Below are 21,912 nucleotides of genomic sequence, written 5' to 3' on the forward strand. Positions count from 1 at the left end.
CTTCTCAGCCTGATTGAAAAAAAAATTGAGCTCACTTGAAGGCATAGTTCTTGAGGTCAGAGCTTGAAATTTGTTCTGACCCCAGAAGGGTTCATCCAGCAGTTAAGAACCTGATTCTCCTTATTCTTTCCTGCAAAGTAGCTGGTTTACAGTTCAGCCTGTGTCTGACTCTCCTCCCAGTTGTCTTTCACTACAGCCTTTGTGGTTTTGAGATTGTGCTTGGGTTTGGACTTCAGACACCATTACAAATGAAGTCAGTTTTTTGGGAAGAGATTCAGAGCTATCTGTTTTAAGACCTGCTTTACCTTCCTGTTAAAATCTGGCTAAGCTCTGGCATTGAGTAGGGGGGGCAGTGGTGCACTTTTTTCTCCGTGTGACACTCCCAGTTTAGTAACTGAGCACTCATTGGAGGGGTATACAGTAACCTCAAGTCTCTTGCGTTTCCTGGTGCAGGACCCCAGCTTTATGAAGTAGCTGGTTGGAGGGCAGTCTGGGGTCATAGTATTTTCAACATGCAGCAGCAACATAGGTCCTCTTTCCCATGAGTGGCAGTTGGGTGGAAGAGGGGAGCCTCCATCTATCGGCTGCACTTAACGTGGAACTTTAGCTTCAGCATCGGGTAGCTTTGGGCAGGATGAGAAATGCTAATATCCTGCCCCTCCTAGGAAGATGGTTCTCTGAGTGGTAACCCTGTGTTCTTGGCAGCGCCAGCCTGGAGTGAAGTTTGAGTCTCACTGAACTGAGATGGGGGAGGGAAGGAGAGAGGGAACAGTTTTTAGTCAGATACCACATAGTATTGTTGTTTTTCCTGAGTTTTAGTAGATTTTCTTGAATAAGCATTTCTTCATTTGCCTTATGCTCTTAGCATCATTTCTGGATAGTTTAAATGGTTGGTTTTAAATAGTTTTCAGCAGTTTTGCTGGGGAATGAGCTCATGGAGCTCCTTACGCTGTCACGTTGGAAGTGGAACCCAGAGAGATCTTTTGAAAATATAAGTCAAATCCATTGCCATTCCTCTTTCTAAAACTCTCGGGTCCTCTTCATGTATTTCGCAAAGAAAGCCAAAGCTATTCCAGTGGCCGATGATGAACCCTTGCCAGTTCCTGGACCTCCACATTGCTCTGACCTTATCTCAAATTGTTCTTCCCTCGCTTATTCTACTGTAACCACTCTGAATTTGCTGTTCTTCAAGCATTTCAGGCAGTTTCCCTTCTTGGGATCTCCCTACTGATTTTTTCCTTGCCTTGTCTGTTCTCAGTGTATGCATGGCTTACTCAGGTTCCTCTGTTAAATATTACCTTTTCAATGAAATCTACTCCAACTGGCCCACTTAAATTGCAGCCTGACTCTGGTACCTTCTCTCACCTTTTATCATACTTAATTTACTGACTTATTATGATTTTTGTTTAGATTTTGAATTAGAACAGGAAACAAAGGTGGAGATATTTGCCTGTTAGGGTCACTAAAGTATCCCAAAGACCTAGACTAGAATTTGAAACAAGGGCTTAATAACTATTTATTGAATCACTGAGTGAATGAAGGTAAAAACAAACTCTTAGATGGCAAAAACCTTCAGTGGCCAGCCATCTAAGTTTTCTAATAAAGTTAAAACTTTTTACCTAGAGAGAATAATAAGTAATGTTATTGGTATACTGGGTACAATTAGAATAATCAGCTTTCTTGATAAGAGAGCCTAAATGTGCTCTTTTTTTTTTTTAAAACTCTCTCCCCCTTTAAAAGACTAATCATTGTTAAGTTCTGTCTACTATGCTTTTCATGGTAGAGATCTTTACCAAATTGGCTTGAATTAGATATTTTTACTTGAACCATTTTAAATGTGTTTGAAAACTTTATTTAAAGGAAAGTTGCCACAAACCTTTTTTCTTTAAAATTGATTTTTCACAAAATGTTCATCTTCAATTTTTTTTTATACATTTATATTTTCATAGTGTTAAGTTTTTGAAAATATATTTGTATGCAGCAGTTGCATTTCTTTATGGCTTTGATTTAAATGGTTTGTCATCTCTGTTGTCTTTGTACAGCTGATAAATCGGTGGATTTTGGTGAACAACTCTCCCAAATCAACATCACATTGCTCTAACTATGCAAATGAATACTACATGCAAATTAGGAATTACTTTTTTTAGTAGTGTTACATCATAAGAAAATAGAAAAACCTTTGCCTTTTCAGTGAGGCATTCACAGAAGTCTGTTACTATGTCTAATGTGTATTTGCTACATGTAGACTTGTAAAGATTAGCACAGTTTTGTTCAGTGACTCTTACAATATGTGCTTGCACATTTATGGATGAATGAATAGGTACTTCCCTTTCCTTCACTCCCTTTCTTCCTCCATCCCTTCTTTCTTGTTTTCCTTCCATTTGACACATATTTGTTAAGTGTTTGCTATCTGCCAAGAACTCTTCTAGGATTTTTGGATACGCTAGCAAGTGAAACAGTCTCTGTCCTCATGGAGGTTGCTTTCTATTGGAAAAACATTTTTTGTCTCCTTCCACCCTTATCTATCTACCCCTTCTCCTGCAAAAGATACTTAGGGGACATGATATATTATGTGAGATGACTTGTATGCTGATTTTTATTTACATCTTAAGAATATAAAGTACAGGGAATTCCCTGGAGGTCCAGCTGTTAGGACTTGGTGCTTTCACTGCCTGGGACCAGGTTCAGTTCCTGGCTGGGGAACTAAGATCCCACAAGCCATGCAGCGGCCAAAAAAAAAAAAAAAGAATATAAAGTACAAATAAGTTAATAAATAAAGAACAAATTGGTGAGGAGGTAGAAAGCAGCCCCACATAATCGATTTTTTTTGTATAACTGCAACTTAACCTTTTATGAGAGAGACTTTAAATTCTTAGGTAGATTTTTTTTCTATGAGAAAATGTCTAAACGAGATGTTTATTTCTATGAGAAAATAAATACGCTTTCCTGCCTTCCTAACTTGGGTATAGGCAGTCTTAAGTTCCGTTGTAAATGTACATTCATGGTATATGTATATTGGTATTTTGGTATTTAATTTAAAAAGGCGAAGAGGTATTGGTGCTGATATTTAGTCAGTTGACTTACCTTGCTCTTTCACTTTCAAACTGTTCATAGCTACTGTTCAATCTGTTTTTGCCTTTGTGTAGTTTATATGAGTAACATGCTTTGTGAAGTATATGCCTAATACAGAAACAGTGAACAACCTGGAGCATTGTTTCCTACTTTTGAAGAGTGTTGTCAGCCAAAACTGACATATAACAAATAATTCTTTCCTCCTTTTATTTATTATTCATTCATCAAATGCGTGAGTGCTTACTATTTACCCCCAGTCATGTTGTAGCTGCCTGGTATACCATCGTAAATGTGATGCACCAGTTAACTTCTCTCCTGGAGCGTCCATTGTATTGAGAATGGACTGATAGTTAAAGAAACAAGAATTTCTAGTTATAAAACATTGGCTAAGTAAAATACAAGCTGTGTGGTATTGTACGTAAATTTATTATAGGTTTTTAAAAAATGTTAGTTTCTAGTTATATGTATATATTGAATTTATGGTTTTTATGGAAACTTAAGATGCTATTCTAGTTACCATTCAAAGTGTGTGTGTGTATATTTCATATCTATAAATAGCTTTTCTCTTATGTGTAATTATAATGTACATATAATTTGAGGTGTATAATGTATTCAGGAATGTAATTTCTATGTAACTATTCAGTGGAATTGCATCATACACACATTTATCACAAATTCACTGCCACATTGGCAGAAAATTAAAGGATTAATTAAATTAAGCAACCAAGTACTTAAGTTTTTACAAAAGTGCTGTTTATTACATATTGCATTTAAGTGTGTATATTTTCATTTAAAATTTTTATTGTAAAATATTTGTAACGTAAAACTTGTCATTTTAAGTTTTTTTTTTTCTTGTGATACGTGGGCCTCTCGCTGTTCTGGTATCTCCCGTTGCGGAGCACAGGCTCCGGACGCGCAGGCTCAGCGGCCATGGCTCACGGGCCCAGCTGCTCCACGGCATGTGGGATCTTCCCGGACCGGGGCACGAACCCGTGTTCCCTGCATCGGCAGGCGGACTTGCAACCACTGCGCCACCAGGGAAGCCCCCATTTTAAGTATTTTTAAGCGTACAATTCAGTGGCATTAAGTACATTCACAATGTTGTGTAACCATCACCACTTTCTATTTCTAAAATCCTTTTATCATCCCAAACAGAAACTCTGTACTTATTAAACAAAAACTTCCCATTCTCCCTCCCCCTCCCAGCCTCTGTTCTGCTTTCTGTGTCAATGAATTGCCTATTCTAGTTACCTCGTATCGGTGGAATCATACAGTTTTTGTTTTTTGTGACTGGCTTATTTTACTTAACATAATGGTTTTTTTTGTTTTTGTTTTTGTTTTTTTTATGGTATGCGGGCCTCTCACTGTTGTGGCCTCTCCCGTTGCGGAGCACAGGCTCCGGATGCGCAGGCTCAGTGGCCATGGCTCACGGGCCTAGCCACTCCGCGGCATGTGGGATCCTCCCGGACCGGGACACGAACCCGTGTCCCCTGCATTGGCAGGCGGACTCTCAACCACTGCGCCACCAGGGAAGCCCCTAACATGATGTTTTTAAGGTTCATCCACACTGTACCATGTATCAGAATTTCATTCTTTTTATGGCTGAATAACATTTCATTGTACGTATACACTGCATTTTGTTTATTCATTCATCTGTTGATGGACACGTAGGTTGTATTGTGAATAATTCTGCTATGAATATTTGTGTACAAGTTCTGTTCAAATCCTTCCTTTCAATTCTTTTGGTATATCCCCCAAAGTGGAATTGCTGGATCAGATGCTAATTCCATGTTTAACTTTTTGAGGAACCACCAAACTGTCTTCCATAGCAGCTGCAGTTCTTGACATTTTATAGTGTTTTTTTCTTTTCTTTTAATTTTTATTGGAGTTTAGTTGATTTACAATGTGTTAGTTTCAGGTGTATAGCAAAGTGAATCTGTTATACCTATACATATATCCATTCTTTTTTAGATGCTTTTCCCATATAGGCCATTACAGAGTAATGAGTAGCGTTTCCTATGCTATACAGTAGTGGCCCTATGTTTTGGTTTTTTTTTTTAACATCTTTATTGGAGTATAATTGCTTTACAATGTTGTGTTACTTTCTGCTGTATAACAAAGTAAATCAGCTATATGTATACATAGATCCCCATATCCCCTCCCTCTTGAGGCTCCCTCCCACCCTCCCTATCCCACTATAGTGTATTTTATACAAATCTTTTGAACAGGGTCCTAAGTACAAAACCATGTATACAGCACTTTATGAGTGATAAGGAACTTTTGAGCATGATTTTGAGTGTATGATTTTTATTTTGTACACTTACTACATGGGAGGTTTTTGGTGATGCAGGAGCATTTTTATGTATGTCAGAATTTGTACTGTGTTGTCTGTTTACAATAGCCAGGACATGGAACCAACCTAAATGTCCATCCACAGATGAATGGATAAAGAAGATGTGGCACATATATACAGTGGAATATTACTCAGCCATAAAAAGAAATGAAATTGAGTTATTTATAGTGAGGTGGATGGACCTAGAGTCTGTCATACAGAGTGAAGTAAGTCAGAAAGAGAAAAATAAATACCGTATGCTGACACATATATATGGAATCTAAAAAAAAAAAAAAATGGTACTGATGAACCTAGTGGCAGGGCAGGAATAAAGACATAGCCGTAGAGAATGCACTTGAGGATCTGGGGTGGGGGGAGGGGAAGCTGGGGCGAAGTGAGAGCACCATCGACATATATACACTACCAAATGTAGAACAGTTAGCTACTGGGAAGCAGCAGCATAGCACAGGGAGATCAGCTCGGTGCTTTGCAATGACCTAGAGGCATGGAATAGGGAGGCTCAAGAGGGAGGGGATATGGGGACATGTGTATGCATGTGGCTGATTCACTTTGTTGTGCAACAGAAACTAACACAGTATTGTGAAGCAATTATACTCCAATAAAGATCTATTAAAAAAAAAAAATGACCGCTTAGAGTTGAGCCCAAGAAAAGTCTGCCCCAACCAACACATGCTTGCTACCCTGTTCTCTGTCTCTGGCTCACTCTTAACCTGAAGTGGAGGACTGCCCTTCCCCCAGCTCAGTGTGGTCCCCCTGCGCGCCACCCCCCTCCATTTCTGGGATTTCTAAGTAATAAATCTTGTAACTTAAAAAAAAAAAAAAGAATTTATACTGTGTTGCGTTATTAGTTGCAGGTGATATAGAGAACAAGAACTTAAATAATGAAGTAGAGATTTCCTGTAGAATTTAAATTTTTGAAAGAGTAATGTCACTTTTACTTTGAGGACATTTGCACTATATACCGAAGAATATGCGACCGAGCCTTCAGTAATCATAACTTCTGTCTTACCATATTGGAAAGGACATGGGCTTTGAAGTTGGCAGTCTTACTTTTGCATTCTTTAACACTCCTCATTTTATTTATTTGTTTGTTTGTTTCTTTTTGAATTTTTATTGGAGTATAGTTGACTTACAGTGTTGTGTTTCTGCTGTACAGCAAAGTGAATCAGTTACTCAGTTATACATATACATATATCCACTCTTTTTTAGATTCTTTTCCCATATAGGTCATTACAGAGTATTGAGTAGAGTTCCCTGTGCTATACAGTAGGTCCTTATTAGTTATCTATTTTATACATAATAGTGTGTATATGTCAATTCCAATCTCCCAATTTATCCCTCTCCCCCTTTCCCCCCCTGGTAACCATAAGATTAAACCCCTCATTTTATATATGAGGAAACTGATAGTGGCAAAACTGTGTCTGCAGACCAGGATTCCTGAATTGTTTATAAATACATATACCATTTTTTTCTTTTTAAGAAGCTTATATTTTGAAATAATTATAGGTTCATAAAAAGATATTTCATTTTATTTTTCTTCTAATTATTAACAAAAGTCAGATTTAATTTTCCTAAAAGAGATGAAAATAATTTCTTTTTTTAAGTTTGGCCATTTGAATTGCAAAAATGTTTGTTGTAGCAATACAGATAATACAGATTTTCAAAATAAAATTAGTACCTCCATTTTGTCTTTTGTGATATGGATAACATTTTGGTGTATAACCTTCAATGTGCTTTATTTTCTTCGAGAAACAAATCAAATATATACGCATAGAGTTTTTATATTTACGTGGAAGTAGTTACATATTTACGTTATTCTCCAATTTACTTTTACAAATTAAAAAATCCTATATAATAGACATCTCCTGATTCAACACACATCAACCTTACGGCTATATCATTATTTACTTAATGATTTGCCAACTGATGGATAGTTAACATTGTTTGCAGTTTTCTACTCTTATGAACAATGCTGCAAAACATATAGCAAAGTACTTGGTGCACATGTGTGAGTATGTAGGATAGAGTCTAAGGTGGTTTAAGGGAGTGGTTAAAAGCACAGATGTGGGGCTAATTCCTGGAATGAATCCAGGCTGCACCACTTAATAGCTGTGCAATTTAAGGCAAGGTACTCTTTGTGCTCCCATTTCCCTTTGTAAAGAGGAACTTAGATCAGTGATAATCTCTGCTTTGCCGGGGGAGACTAACTTTGACAGGCTGGTGGGGGAAAAATGCTACCTCACTGTTTACTAACTAAAGAGGTTGATCATCTTTTCATATGTTGTAATCATTTGTAATTCTTTTGTGAACTACTCATCATACTCTGTTCTCATTTTTTCTTTTGACTTGTTTGCCTTTTAAAAATTGCTTGTAAGATTTCTATATATTCTGGATAGTGACTCTTGTATACAGTGAATATATCCTTTACTCTGTTGCTTGCTTTACTCTGTTGCTTTAATTTGTCTGTTTTTTTCTTTTCACATTGCTAAGTTGATCATATCTATCTTTTATGAATTTCTGTTTCTGCTTAGGAAGACTTTCTGTATCCCAAGATTTTTAAAAATTCTATTTTCTTCTAACTTTAATAGTTTATTTCAGTGTATAGCTCTTTAGACAGATCATACGGGATTTGTTTTGATTGCAGTGTGAGATAGCTATATACTGTTTCTTTCTTAAAATGGATAGACCAGGACCCTGTTACTGCTTTTAAATTGGGTCCATCCTCACCATATTGATTTGTTATGTCCCCCCACACCTTTTTAAAATAAATTCATTTATTTATTTTTGGCTGCGTTGGGTCTTCGTTGCTGTGCATGGGCTTTTTCTAGTTGTGATGAGCAGGGGCTACTCTTCATTGCGGTGCATGGGCTTCTCATTGCGGTGGCTTCACTTGTTGCAGAGCACAGGCTCTAGGCGCATAGGCTTCAGTAGTTGTGGCTCGTGGGCTCATTAGTTGTGGCTCACGGGCTCTAGAGCGCAGGCTCAGTAGCTGTGGCACACGGGCTTGGTTGCGGCATGTGAATCTTCTCAGACCAGGGCTCTAACCCATGTCCCCTGCATTGGCAGGTGGATTCTTAACCACTGCGCCACCAGGGAAGCCCTTGTTATGTCCCTTTTATCAAATATTAAAATCTCATTAGTTCATGGTTCTGTTTATAGATTCTCTATTTAATTTCTTTGATCTTTTGTCTGTTTTTGTACCGATATCAAATTATTTGTTACTGTAGCTTTGTAGTACAGTTCAGTATCTGATAGTGCAGATCCCCACATTTCTTCCACAAAAGTTTCAAAGCATGTCTCATGCATTTACTCTTTCATGTAAACTTTAGAATTAGTTTGTCAAATTATGTAAACAAACAAAATATCTCCGTTATTTTGACATAGCGTTTTAATTTAACAGTGACTTTAGCCTGAAAATTTTCAATTCTCCATAATCTAAAAAGATAAATTATTTAATTTTTAAAAAGACTTTGAGGCATGGATATCTATTTGTTCTCTTCCCCCTTTCTGTAGGCTTTTTGTAGCATTTCTATAATAAAAAGGAATATTTTAATTTTGTTTAATACGTGTGTATTTTCCCAGAAGTGAATTTTTCATTGGCATATTAATACATATTTAATTGTAAACAATTAGGTTCTATGGCATTTTTTTTTCAAGTCTTATGTTTTCTGTGGTAATGGTTTGATATTAACATGTAATTACAGGTAACTGAAACTGCTCTCCTTCATTAGTTTTATTTTGTAAATTAGGACACATTTTAGACTACCATAATACTCTTCTAGTTATGTGGCAGTATTACTACTAGCTTTTAGGTGAAAGATAAGACAGTGTAGAGTATGTTTTAAGGTGAAGATGTTTCTGCATAGTATTTATTCCCCTAAAATATGCTATGATTAGTACTGGTTAGTATTAAATGTTTTAGCTAAAAAAAGGAAGTTCTTTTGTGTTTCTGTTGAATCAAAAAATTTAACAACCTCATGCCTTTTATCTTGACATGAAGAATATACAGAATTCCATCTTCTGAGATAGCAAAAATTGATCTGTTTAATATTTTTCAAATTTTTTATGAAATTTGATTCTTGATCATTGAATATGCCATATTTTTTCAGTAGTAAGCAGTATATTTTGTTTTTTCTTATGCAGGTCTTCGAAGTTCTACAGTTTAGTTCCTAGCGCTGAACCTCCTTCTCCCTTAAATTATTATAAACTTTTGCTGCTGTTTAATAAACGTGAAGATGTCTCGCAGTCCTGATGTGAAGGAAGACCCTGTGGAATGTCCTCTTTGCATGGAGCCCTTGGAGATAGATGATATCAACTTTTTCCCTTGCACCTGTGGCTACCAGATTTGCCGATTTTGTTGGCATCGAATTCGCACTGATGAAAATGGGCTTTGTCCTGCATGCAGAAAGGTAAATACTCCAAAATAACTTTGTGTTTAGTTTTTTTCCCCATGCCTATGAGTAAGTAGATTTAAAAGAATCTACAAACCTCAGATGAGATAATGTGTAGCATTGTATTTTTAAGATTTAATGAAGTGGAAAGAACACTGCCCTGGGAGTCAGAGTCTCGCCTTTATTGTTAACTAAGTATATGACCTTGGTGAAGCCACATAACCTCTCTGGTTGGCCTTAGTTTTCTTATCTGAGGAGATTGACAAGGTTGGTGGTGCTGGCTGTTTAATTGGATTAGGAGTAGAGAGAGGCAGTAGATTTAGGTAGGATGGTGTGAAATTGGAAAAGCACTATCAGGATTACATCTGGGGGGAAATTTGCTTTAGTTTTCTAGTACAAAATAGTAGAGAAGTTTTGATGTTTACTAAAAAAGATCATGAGTTAAAATGAAAAGAGAAATCCTGGTTTAGAAGGTAATACTTAACTTCATTTGTTGGTCCTTATGGCAATCCTAGGCTGATAGTGCTATCCCTATTGTATGCTTAAGGAAACTAGGCCTTTTAAGTAACTTATCGAAGGCATCAACTAATGGGTAGTAGGTTTGGGGGTCAAATGCAAGTCCTTTGAATCCTTTCTAAATCTAAAGTATCTATGATTTTTAAAATAGTATTCTGGGTTTTGTTGTTTTTATAAGCAGATGCAGCAGTTACAGTGTAGTAAGTGACCTATTAGGGTGAGTAGGATTGCTGCATCTCTGTTTTGAAGGACTTTGTTACCACCTTAGGGATTAATGCAAATAGCTATTTTTTGCCTTATCTTTAATGTCTGTTTGTATGATTTAAACTTTCTTTTGTTTACCCATTCAAAGAGCTCTTGGTTCATTATTACCAAATTCTGAGAATTGGAAATGTGCTTTAGATACCTAGGTTATTAAAAAAAATAATATCTCAGAAGGCAATGCATTGTCCAGTATTTTTTTTAATCTAATGGGCAGTTAACGTAGATTATATGAATGAAAAAAGGTGAGCTCTACTTAAATGTTAATTAATGTAGTTTATATATATATATATATATATATATAAGTTATATAACAGGTGTTTATAATGTATATAATATCTTTTTATATAGTTCATATACTTTAAGAATGTGAATGGAAAGGTAAATGAAAACGATAACATTAGCTTTTTAAATTTGTGTTAATGAATTTTAAAACATTCAGTTGTATTTAAAAAATCAGTTTCCCATCATTCCATTAGAGGACAATTGTACTGAACTCTTATGTTGAAAGTGGTAACTTTCAGGATAACCTAAGACTATTTGATGAAATGGCAAAGAAATTCATTTCAGTTTTAAGGGATTACCTAGAATCACCTCAAATCCTTAGAAAGTGGAGCAAAAAATAGAAAAAAATTTAAGATTAAAAACTAAACAGAGTAACTTCAGCAAAGCTGGTTGTTAGTAAAAGGGTTCCTTTCTGGGAGGACTAGTGTGAGGAATCTGGAGGGCAGAAGGCCATTGGGATCAATTTAAAGAAAAAGTGTTAACTCAAAACATATTCAGGAGAAGACTTGAAAAAAGGTAATAATAGTGGTGCTTCAAGATCCTCGGAAAACTGTCAGTGTGGTTGGTTGAGTACAGAGGCATTGGAACAACAGTCCAACTATTATGCCAGGTAGCAGGTACAGATGCCCTCTGGGTGGAACACTGATTATAAATTTAGGTCAGAGCCTTAAAGGGGATAGAAATACCCTGGAGGAACTAGGACCTCCTATGCTCAGAAGATGAACTATTAGCCTACCCCTTTGAGCTGTTTTTCCTCTCTGTGGTCACAAAAAAACATCCTGCAAACAGAAATAGTATTTTATAGACTGGTTGACAGAGTTCTTACATGTGCAACAACCAAGAATCAATAGGTATTTCAGGAAAGCCAACATTATGGAAGAGAAGCACAAAAATCAGTATATAGAAGAATCTAACATAAGTAAGCAAACAGAAAGAAACTTTTTCAAGTGTCATTGGTACCTCTCATAGAGGTAAGAGAGAATGACATATTCATGTAGAAGGAACATTTTTTTTAAAAAAAACAGAGATCTTCAAAATAAACAATCCTATAGATACGTTGAAGAAAAGAATGAACACAGTTCAAGAGCAAATTAGCGAGTTGGAAGATTGTGCTGAGTATTTTTTTGCAGGATATAGTGCAGAAATTTAACAAATAGAAAGCATGAACGAAAAGTTAAAAGAGAGATCTACTGGTTCTAATCTCTGCTAAGAGAAGTTTTAGAAGCAGTGAGCTAAGAATGGATCAGAAGAAATAATGAAAGAACTAATAGAAGAAAATTACTCACTATGAAAAGCAGTTGTCCTCAGATTAGAAGGGTTCTGTAAGTATGAAGCAAGATGACTGAAAAATACCAACATCTGTTTACATAATTGTGAGATTTTAGAATATCTAGAATAAAGACAAAGTTCTGAAAGTCCATGAGAGAAAAATACATAGATCACAAAGGAACAAGAATAAAACTGACGTCAGTGTTTTTGTTTTACAACCATAGAAAAGAGAACACAAACGAAAAATTTGTTTTTCCAAATTTTTGAGTGAAAATAAGTTTTAATGAATTCTCAATTTCATTCAGATTTGAAAGCATAATAAAACATTTTACAGACATACAAAGATTAATCAGGTTTAATATCCACTATACAATACAAGTAGAAGAGTTGAAGATGACTGCAAGAATTTGAACTGAGCAACTAGAAGTAGAGAATGGCCATTAACTGAGATGGGGAAGACTGCTCTTCTAGGAATAGGGTTTTTGAGAAGATCAGGAACTCGGTTTTAAACATGTTAAGTTTGAGATTCCTGTTAGAGACTTAAATGGAGATATTGACTAGACAGGTGAATATTCAAGTTTGGTTTGGGCATGGAGATGTAAATTTGGGAGTTAATCAATATATAGAATATTTTTATAAATTAATGACACTGGATGAAATCACAGAGAGGGTCAGTGGAAAAAATGAGAGATTGTCTAAGGATGAATACCAAGGCTCTCCAACATTTATAGAAAGAAAAGAAAAAAAAATCCAGATTAAAGAAATATGAGACAACCTCCTTTTGAGTCTCCAAGTTAGAATCTTTAGCTGAGGCACTTATTGTTAATAGTCAGACCAGGAGGTTTTTTGTTTTTGTCTTTGTTTTTTAATTTCTTGTTGGCTTAATATCCACTTAATATCCACAACTCTTAGAACCTCTCCTTAGTCTCTTAACTACCAGACTTTGCTCATACCTGTCTCATGGCATGAGTCACGGAAGGCAGACAGTGCAGGACACACAAAGTCTTGGAATCTGGCTTAGCTTTGCTAGAGAGTGCTGAACACACATAATTATGAAGCTGCCCATCTCAGTCAGGGACCAGCAAATCTTTACATCTCTGGAGCCCAGCCTCAGTGGTTGTGTTAACATGGAAGGAAACCACAAGTGTTTCTGGAGAGGACCGTGAAGCTACAATTTAGATACAGCCCAACCCTGCAGGGAGAAGCCTGTAGAAGGCGTTCTGTGAGATGTCAAATTGAGATGATTTAAATAAACTTGGAGATGCAGGTGGCGCTAGTTGAAGCCAGCTCCTGATTTTGGCTCACAAGATGAAACCTGTCTGCAGAAAGGGCCTCTTTTGTTTTAATAGCTTTGAAAAGCAGAGAGAGAGGCAGGTTTTAAAAACATATGAAGTTGAATGTTTCTCTTTGGTCCTAGTTGCTGAGCCTAGTGGAGTCAAAAGGACCTTAGTGCTTCCCTAAACAGGTGCAGGTCATTCCTTAGACTGCCTTTGCATGTCCTTTTAGTGCAGCATGTCTGAGAAGAATATCTGGTGGAAACAGCAGATGTGGGAACATGAGTGGTTTACTGATATAGCACCATACAACATTGGCTCACATGGAAATTAGAGACTGGCCAAGGAAATGAAAACTTCAACAAGGGTATTATTTTCACCTCAGAAATAATAGAAGATATTGAATCCATGAAACAAGAACAGTATGGTATAAAAAATTCAGTGAATAAGAAACAGTTATTGAAAATTAAAATATGGTAGCAGAAATAACTCAGGCAAAGAGTTGGAAGATGAAGTTGAGATGATCTCTTAACAAGTAGTGCAAAAAGGCAAAGGAGAATGTATGAGAGAAGAGATAACTTTTATTTGAGGATCAGTCCAGGAGGTCACATAACAAATAAGTTAGTATTCTAGAAAGAGATCACAATGATACAGAGGAAAATTGTCTTCAATAGTATATGATTGAAGAATATTCCCAGAACCAAAGGACATATTTTCAGATTAAAAAGGCCCCAAAGAATACGAAAACATTAATTCAGAAAGATATATGCACTGTTATGTTCCTTGTGGTATTATTTACAGTAACAAGATATGAAAACAACCTAAGTGTCCATCAATGGATGAATGGATAAAGAAGATGTGTATTCCACACACTGGAATACTACTCAGCCATCAAAAGGTGGAATCTTGCCATTTGTGACAGCATGGATGGACCTTGAAGGGTCCATGCTAAGTGAACTAAGTCAGATGGAGAAAGACAAATACTGTATGATTTCAGTCATATGTGGAATATACAAACAAAACAAAATAAATGAACAAACCAAATAAAAACAAACACATAGATACAGAGAACAGAGTAGTGGTTACCAGAGGGGAAGGGGCGGAGGGGGAGGGTGAAATAGATAAAGGGCATCAACTGTTTGGTGACAGATAGAAACTAAATTTTTGGTGGTGAGCACACTGTAGAGTACATAGAAGTAGAAATATAACGTTGTACACATGAAACTTACAGGTTATAAACCAGTTACCGCAAAAAAAACAAAAACAAAATACAAACCACCAAAAAAGCAAAAATGCCCATCAAGTGCCAGGCACAAACTTTTATTTTTAAGTATCAAAATACCAAAGAGAAAGAAGTCCTACAAATTTCCAAAGAGGAAGAGGTAGGTTGCACATAAAAGATCAGGAATCAGTCATTTCAGACTTTTCTAAATCAAGTCTTAAAGCTAGAAGACACTTCTGAAGGAAATTTATTTTCATTTCAGAACTCTGTATCTGCTTGACTGTTAATTAAGTTTGAGGGAGTTATGAAAAGACATTTTCAGACCTGAAAGTTCTCAAAAATATTTTACCTTCTGTGCATTCTTTCTCAGAAATTTACTAGAGGGTATGCCCCATCAATATAAAGAAATGAAGAAGAGAAAAAAAAATACATGGGATAGAGGAAATAGGTAATTAAACATAGACAAGAAGCAGTGGGATTTCTTGGATGATGGGGAAGGATGAAAGATGTGACCTGTAGAGGGCAGTTAATCCAGAATGTGGCAAATCAGAAAGCTCCAAGGGGAATCTCTACAAAAAGATCAAAATGAAAGAATACTTGGTGTTTTTAAAGAGAAATGTCTTGTGAAACCATTTCAACAAGTGGAGGAAATTTGATGGTTGAATTAGTAATAAACACATAGAGATCTAATCAGACAAAACACAGTTATTAACTCTATGGGAAACAAAAACTTGTACAGAAAAAGTAATCATATTATGCTGCAATGGCTCAGATATGAAGTAGGAGTTGAGATTTATTTTTTTCCATACAGATATCCTGTTGTTACTGCATCTTTTGTAGAAAAGACTGCCCCTTTACTTTTGAATGGTTTTGGACTCTCATGAAAATCAGTTGCTGATAAATGTGTCAGTCTATTTCTAGAGTCTGTATCTCATCCACTGATGATTATGTCTATCTTTTTGTCAATACCATACTGTCTTGACTACTCTAAATCTTCAAATCTGTTATAATAAAAGCTTTCAAATTTGTTATTCTATTTAGAATTTATTCTGTGTATCTGAACCTTAGCCTTTCCACATAAATTTTTTAATTAGCTTGTTATTTTGTACAAAAAGACTACTGGAATTTTGGTTGAGATTGCATTGAATAAGCAGGTCAATTTGAGGAAAAACGACATCTTGAAAATGTTGACTCATATAGGTCATGAATAAGTTTTATCTTTCCATTTTTCTAGGTTTTAAACATTTCAGAAACAATGTTCTGTAGTTTTTATGTACAGAGTACAGCATATTTTGTTATATTTGCCTATAACTTTTTTTAGGGGGGGGGGAATTTTTTTTGTTTTTTGGGCCACACCACGTGGCATGTGGGATCCCAGCTCCCTCACCAGGGATCAAACCTGTGCCCCCTGTAGTGGAAGGGTGGTGTCCTAACCACTGGACCACCAGGGAGGTCCCTGTGATTTTGAGCTTTGGCACATGATACTGTTTTTAAAATTCCATTTTCCAGTTGTTCATTGTCATTATGTAGAATAATTGATTTTTGTTAAATAGATTCATTAGGACTTTCTTAATAGATGATCACATCTTCTGTGGATAAAGACAGTTTTATTTCTTTCCAACCTTTATTTCTTTAAATTGTTTTTCTTGCCTTATTGCAGTGGGTAAGCCCTACACTATAACCTTGGATAAAAGTGGAATGAACACATATCCTTGTTTGTTCCCAATCTTAGTGAGAAGACGTTGAGTATTTCACTATTAAGTATGTCACTGTTTTTTTGTAGGTGGTCCTTATCAGGTTGAGGAAGTTTGCTTTTATTCTTTGCCTACAGAGAGTTTTTATCGTGAGTGGGTGTTGCATTTTATCCAGTGCCTTTTCTGCTTCTATTGAGATGATCGTGTGTTATCTCCTTCGTTCTGTAGAAACAGTGATTTAGGTTGATTTTTTAAATCAACTTTCCCTCCCAAGGGTGAATCTCATTTGATCATGATGTATTATCCTTTTTATTTTCAATTTGCTAATATTTTCAGGAGGAGTTTTGCATCTGTGTCATGAGAGGTATTTATCTGTGGCTTTCTTTTATGTTGTTTTTAGATTTGGTACCAAAGAAATACTGGTTTCAGGGGATGTTTCCTCCTCTATATTCTGAAAGAGTACATGTGACTGGTGTTCTTTTTTATTTCCTCCCTAAATTCATTGTTTACGCTCACTGTATCAGGGTGTCTTCAGGAGGGCTGTTATGAAAACTGGCTACCACAGGATTCCTGTATGTAGATTTCTGGAATTCTTTTTGTACTAGTTCCCCCTGTGTGGTATCTTGCCCCATAAATTTCAGTTGCCTCAACGTCTTCAAATTTTGAACACTGTCCCCCTGTGCTCATTGAGACCGTTGGACCCAGTGCCAATGTCCAGTAAGTGCCAGAAGAGCAGAAAACTGGGACACTTGTGGTTTTCATCTGTCTTCTTTCTTTTCTCTCAGAGGTCATAGACCTGCTGTTCACTGTCTGTCGTTCAGTGTCTGAAAACAGTAATTTCATATATTTTGTCTAGTTTTCTAGTTGTTTATGCTGGTAGCCCTAGTCTGTTACCACCTAATCTGCCATGGCTGGAGGTTGAAGTGTATAAATAATATTTGAACTTCATAATAATGTAATTGTGACCCTTGACCTAACCAAAGGTTGGAAAGTGGGCTTGGAATGTATGGTTAGGCTGGCTGAAAGAAATCTGAGTCTTCAATTTGCATAATGTAATAATATTTAATACTGAAAAATCAGGAAGTAGCAATACAAGCATGTTATTTAATGATGTGATAGTAAATGACAAAAGAATCATCTGAAAGAATAAGCAGATTATTTTTAGGGAGAGGCAACTGTTGAGGGGGAGGAAGGATATGGGGGACTGCTCTTTTTCCTAATAAACCTTGTAGAACTGTTTGACTAGGAACACATATAAGAAAAATATCAGTGAAACTAGGGGAAAAACGATAGAGTGGGCAAATGGAAATCATAGGAAAGAAAATATAATAGTACTGATATTGGTTAGTCATAATCAAATTCAAGATCAAACACATTTTAAAAAGATAAAGAGGATATTTTTCTTACTGATGAAAGTCACAAAACTTTTATTTACTTAACAGAGCTAAGAAGTATATTGAGCTGATGTAAATACCAGGAGAAACTGCACCTACATGCGTAATGGAGAGACTTCTAATTTCTTTATTTTAGAAATATATGAAGTACACAATAAAAAGGAAATGGAAAATTTGATTAACACAATTAGCAAGCATGTGTGTGTTTGTGCATGCACACAACTCTGTACAAATAAATTTGTACAAAACTTTAAAATACAGATATAGTGGGTACAAAAATTGACTGTTAGGCCACAATGGATATATTAATCAGTTCCAGAAAGTAGAACTCACTTGTGTATTTCTATTTATTCTTCTTGGGGTTTGTAGGGCTTCTTGAATCTGTGGATTTGGTGAGTTTCATTAGTTCTGGAAAAAATTAAGCTGTTATCTCTTCAGCTGTTGCATTTATTCTCTCTCCTCTTTTTCTGAGACTCTGATTAAATATTTTCCAGGTCTTTTCACTATCTGCCATGTCTTTTAATCTCTTTTCTGTTTCTTTCTATTTCTTCCTTTCATGCATTAATGGATGATCTCTTCTGATCAATCAGAATTTTTTCTTTTGGGTCTAGTCTACTGAGTTTTTAAATTTTGCCATTGTGTTTTCCATTTCTAGAAGTAACGTTTGTTCTTTTTTGATACTTGATTTTTTAAAAAGCTTTTTATACCATGCAGATATTTTCAAGTTTGTCATATATTTGTTTAAACAGATTAGAATTATTGTTTTAAAATCTGTCCAGTAATTCCAGAAGCTGAAGTCTTGTGAGGGATGTTTCTGTTGGTTGTTGTTCATGTTTTTTTTTATTTCTTTATGTGATTTGTTGTCTGTATCTGCTTCATGGTTGTCATTGAATTATTTGTAAGGTTCTCCAAGGCCCAAGATGAATTTGCCCTCCGATAGAGAGGCTTTGATTTGGCTTCTGCTGGATCCTGTAAACATTGCCATTAGGGATGCCTTAAACGTAAAGGTCTTTTGTTCTCCTGGATGCACATCTTCCCTGGGATTGGTTTCAACTTCTCTAGGATGGTTTTCTTCACACCCTTTTCCTTTTTTCTTATCGTGTACTGACCTCTGTGTAGTTTGTACTTACCCTGAGACAAAATGAGTTCTTTGAGGGTGGGCTGGGTCTCACCTTAATGTGGGAGTGATCTCCCCCAAAATTCTTCACCTTGATTTGGCCTTGGACTTTTAATGCTGTCCCTCTTCCCCCATTTGTTCCTCTCTCCCATTTGTTGTTACTCAGACTTCCACTTATCTCTCTGGGTTTTGACTTTTATCCAAAAATTGTCTTGGGACTTCCCCACTGCAGATCATTATTGTTTTTAAGATGTTGGTTAGGAAAAAGTTTTATACAGTATTTTTCGTTGTCTTTAGCAAGAGGAAGAGATAAAGCTGTAAATGCATTAATTAGAAAATGAAGAACAAAAATAGATGAACTTATTTCCAGGTTAAGAAACCAGAAAAAGAATAAACATTGCGACAGTGGAAAGTAGGGATTAAGTAGAATTTAGTGAAATAGGAAAAAAGCAATATTTCAGTAACGGTTAGAGCTGGTTCTTTGAAACAACGAATAAAATAAAGTCCTGGTAAGTCTGATCAGAAAATAAAACAGAAGACACATGTAAATACACATGTAAATTAGGAATAAAAATGGAAACATAACTACACATATGAAAGGAATTAAATGATTACATTAGAGACTATAAACCATCTTAATTAGTAGTTTGGCAATTTGTTTGCAAATTAACACCATTAGAAATATTTTACACATTAAAAATGCTTCTCCACAGGTGTCCTATTTAACACTAGTTTGTAACATGCAGTAGTACCTTTAAAGAAAAATTTTTTACTTGTAATTTTTATTTGATCATATATTCCTAGAAAATTAGGTTTAACCTATCTGTTTCAGTCAAAAAGTAGACCAGATATATTTTTCTTTATATTCATTTTTAGTACTATTACTAGCTTTGTGGGTCACGGTCTCTTTCTGCAGCTATTCAAATTATGTGTTTTCATATCCCATCTTTAATCTACCTCCGTTCCTCATCTACTATATGAGCTTATTAACTTTCTATTATTGGATTTGTAGAGTAGGTTTTTATGGTGGTGTGTGTGTGGAGGAGGAACCATCATGGAATTCATGGTAAACTAATTTGTTCTCCTGTGTTGGTATCTTTCTGTATTGGTATGTGTAATGTATCACTATGTAGCAGTTATATTCCAATAAAATTGACTTTAAGTTGACTTTGAAGCCTTATGGAAGTATATTTCCAAAGAAAAAACTTGGAATAATATAGAAGAAGATTGGGGTAACCAGTGTTATATACTCAACATGGTGGTGCATCAGTAATATACTTGATAAGAAATGATACTGCAACCCGATTTTTGGTAATTGTCATTCTCCATTTTTGTGTGTGTATGTATTTTAATTTTTTTGGCATTTGTATTACTTTGCGTCATCTTTTATCAGGATTTTACAGTGTCAGAGATTGTTAGCAAAGAAAAAAACCAGAGTGTTTGTCAAATCCTTCATGTTTTCAGAAGAGTTGAAAGTTACATCAGTGTTTTTCAGACTATCTCTGATGCAGAACCAGATTTTTTGTAACCCACCCCCACCCCCAACCACAGTCTGTTGGTGACTGATACAGGGTCCTATTAAGCGTGCCTAGTACCCAGCTTGTGTCATGTGATTTACCACCTAAGTTCGATAACAACCACACCGATAACTATCTTATTCTTCAGAGCCCACTGATGAGGTACTTGAATGTTGTGGCAATGTTCAGTTGCTATAAAAGTTTCCAAATGCTTTTTCTCAATTTTTATACTTCTCTTATCATGGACTGGTAAGATCCAGTGCATGGATTAGACTTTGAAATGGAACTAGGAACAATCTATATGCTTGATCCACTCAGGGAGTAGACTATCACCACTATAGATGTTAATGAAGGGCAACAGCTTTCAAATAAACTTAATGATAAACGCTCGGAAAGGAGCTACCCAGAAATCCTGTGGTAGAAAATAGCTTTTCCATGTGCAAATGAAAATTTTAAATGATCTTCTGGAAAGATATTTTAATTGGTTTGTATGTAGTTCATTTTTATACTTGTGCCCATATAGCTTTGAATAGCTTCATGGGATTAAAATCATCCAGGCAGATAGATTAAGATTTGAAAGGAGATAATACAGGTACAGAAGGGTGAGTGGAGAGAGAGAAAAGATTTAAATTGGGAAAATTACATCATTGATTGAAGAATTGAATTTATTGTAATAGATCCTTAACCATTTGGTTCCTCAAATTAAAATGTAAGAACACTTTGAAATAAGTTTGTTTGTTTTTTTAAAGATGGTAGCCAATCCTTTTTATTTATTTATTTATTTTTGGTTGCGTTGGGTCTTTGTTGCTACTCACGGGCTTTCTCTAGTTGTGGTGAGCGGGGGGCGGGCTACTTTTCGTTGTGGTGCACGGGCTTCTCATTGCGGTGGCTTCTCTTGTTGCGGAGCATGGGCTCTAGGCATGTAGGCTTCAGTAGTTGTGGCACATGGGCTCAGTAGTTGTGGCTCACCGGCTCTAGAGTGCAGGCTCAGCAGTTGTGGGGCATGGGCTTAGTTACTCCACGGCATGTGGGATCTTCCTGGACCAGGGCTCAAACCTGTGTCCCCTGCATTGGCAGGTGGATTCCTAACCACTGCACCACCGTGGAAGCCCAACGTAAGGTTTTTTTTAAAAAAGAAAATTAGTAGTGCTAAATTTCCACTTCTAGAGAGTAGCTTGGTATTAAGGTGGCAAATATTTATTGAACCCCTAAAATGTGTGACATAAACTTTATATTTGATCCTGGAGAAAGCCCTCAGGTCATGCAAAAGTCAGGGAAATTACTGAGTCCTCTGTTTTCTGTGCCTCCCACTCACTAGTAAGTTGGAGTATGCCAAGTAGATTCAAATTTTTTTTTTTTTTTTGCGGTACGCGGGCCTCTCACTGCTGTGGCCTCTCCCATTGCGGAGCACAGGCTCCGGACGCGCAGGCTCAGTGGCCATGGCTCACGGGCCCAGCCGCTCTGCAGCATGTGGGATCTTCCCGGACCGGGGCACGAATCCGTGTTCCCTGCATCGGCAGGCAGACTCTCAACCACTGCGCCACCAG

The 21,912-nt window shown here is 36.2% G+C and overlaps 1 protein-coding gene across 7 annotated transcripts in view; it reads left to right on the forward strand.

The window, feature by feature from the left end:
* Window positions 1-21,912, forward strand: part of CNOT4 (CCR4-NOT transcription complex subunit 4) — a 142,586-nt gene that overhangs the window by 51,489 nt on the left and 69,185 nt on the right. For all 7 annotated transcript variants that reach the window (XM_032642619.1, XM_032642626.1, XM_032642625.1 and 4 more), the window contains exon 2: window positions 9,569-9,834. In XM_032642619.1, coding sequence (XP_032498510.1) covers window positions 9,661-9,834 — 174 coding nt within the window. In that variant the 5' untranslated portion in view covers window positions 9,569-9,660. The remainder of the gene's footprint in view (window positions 1-9,568; window positions 9,835-21,912) is intronic.

This window comes from Phocoena sinus, chromosome 9, assembly GCF_008692025.1.
Source record: "Phocoena sinus isolate mPhoSin1 chromosome 9, mPhoSin1.pri, whole genome shotgun sequence".
Lineage (NCBI taxonomy): Eukaryota > Metazoa > Chordata > Mammalia > Artiodactyla > Phocoenidae > Phocoena > Phocoena sinus.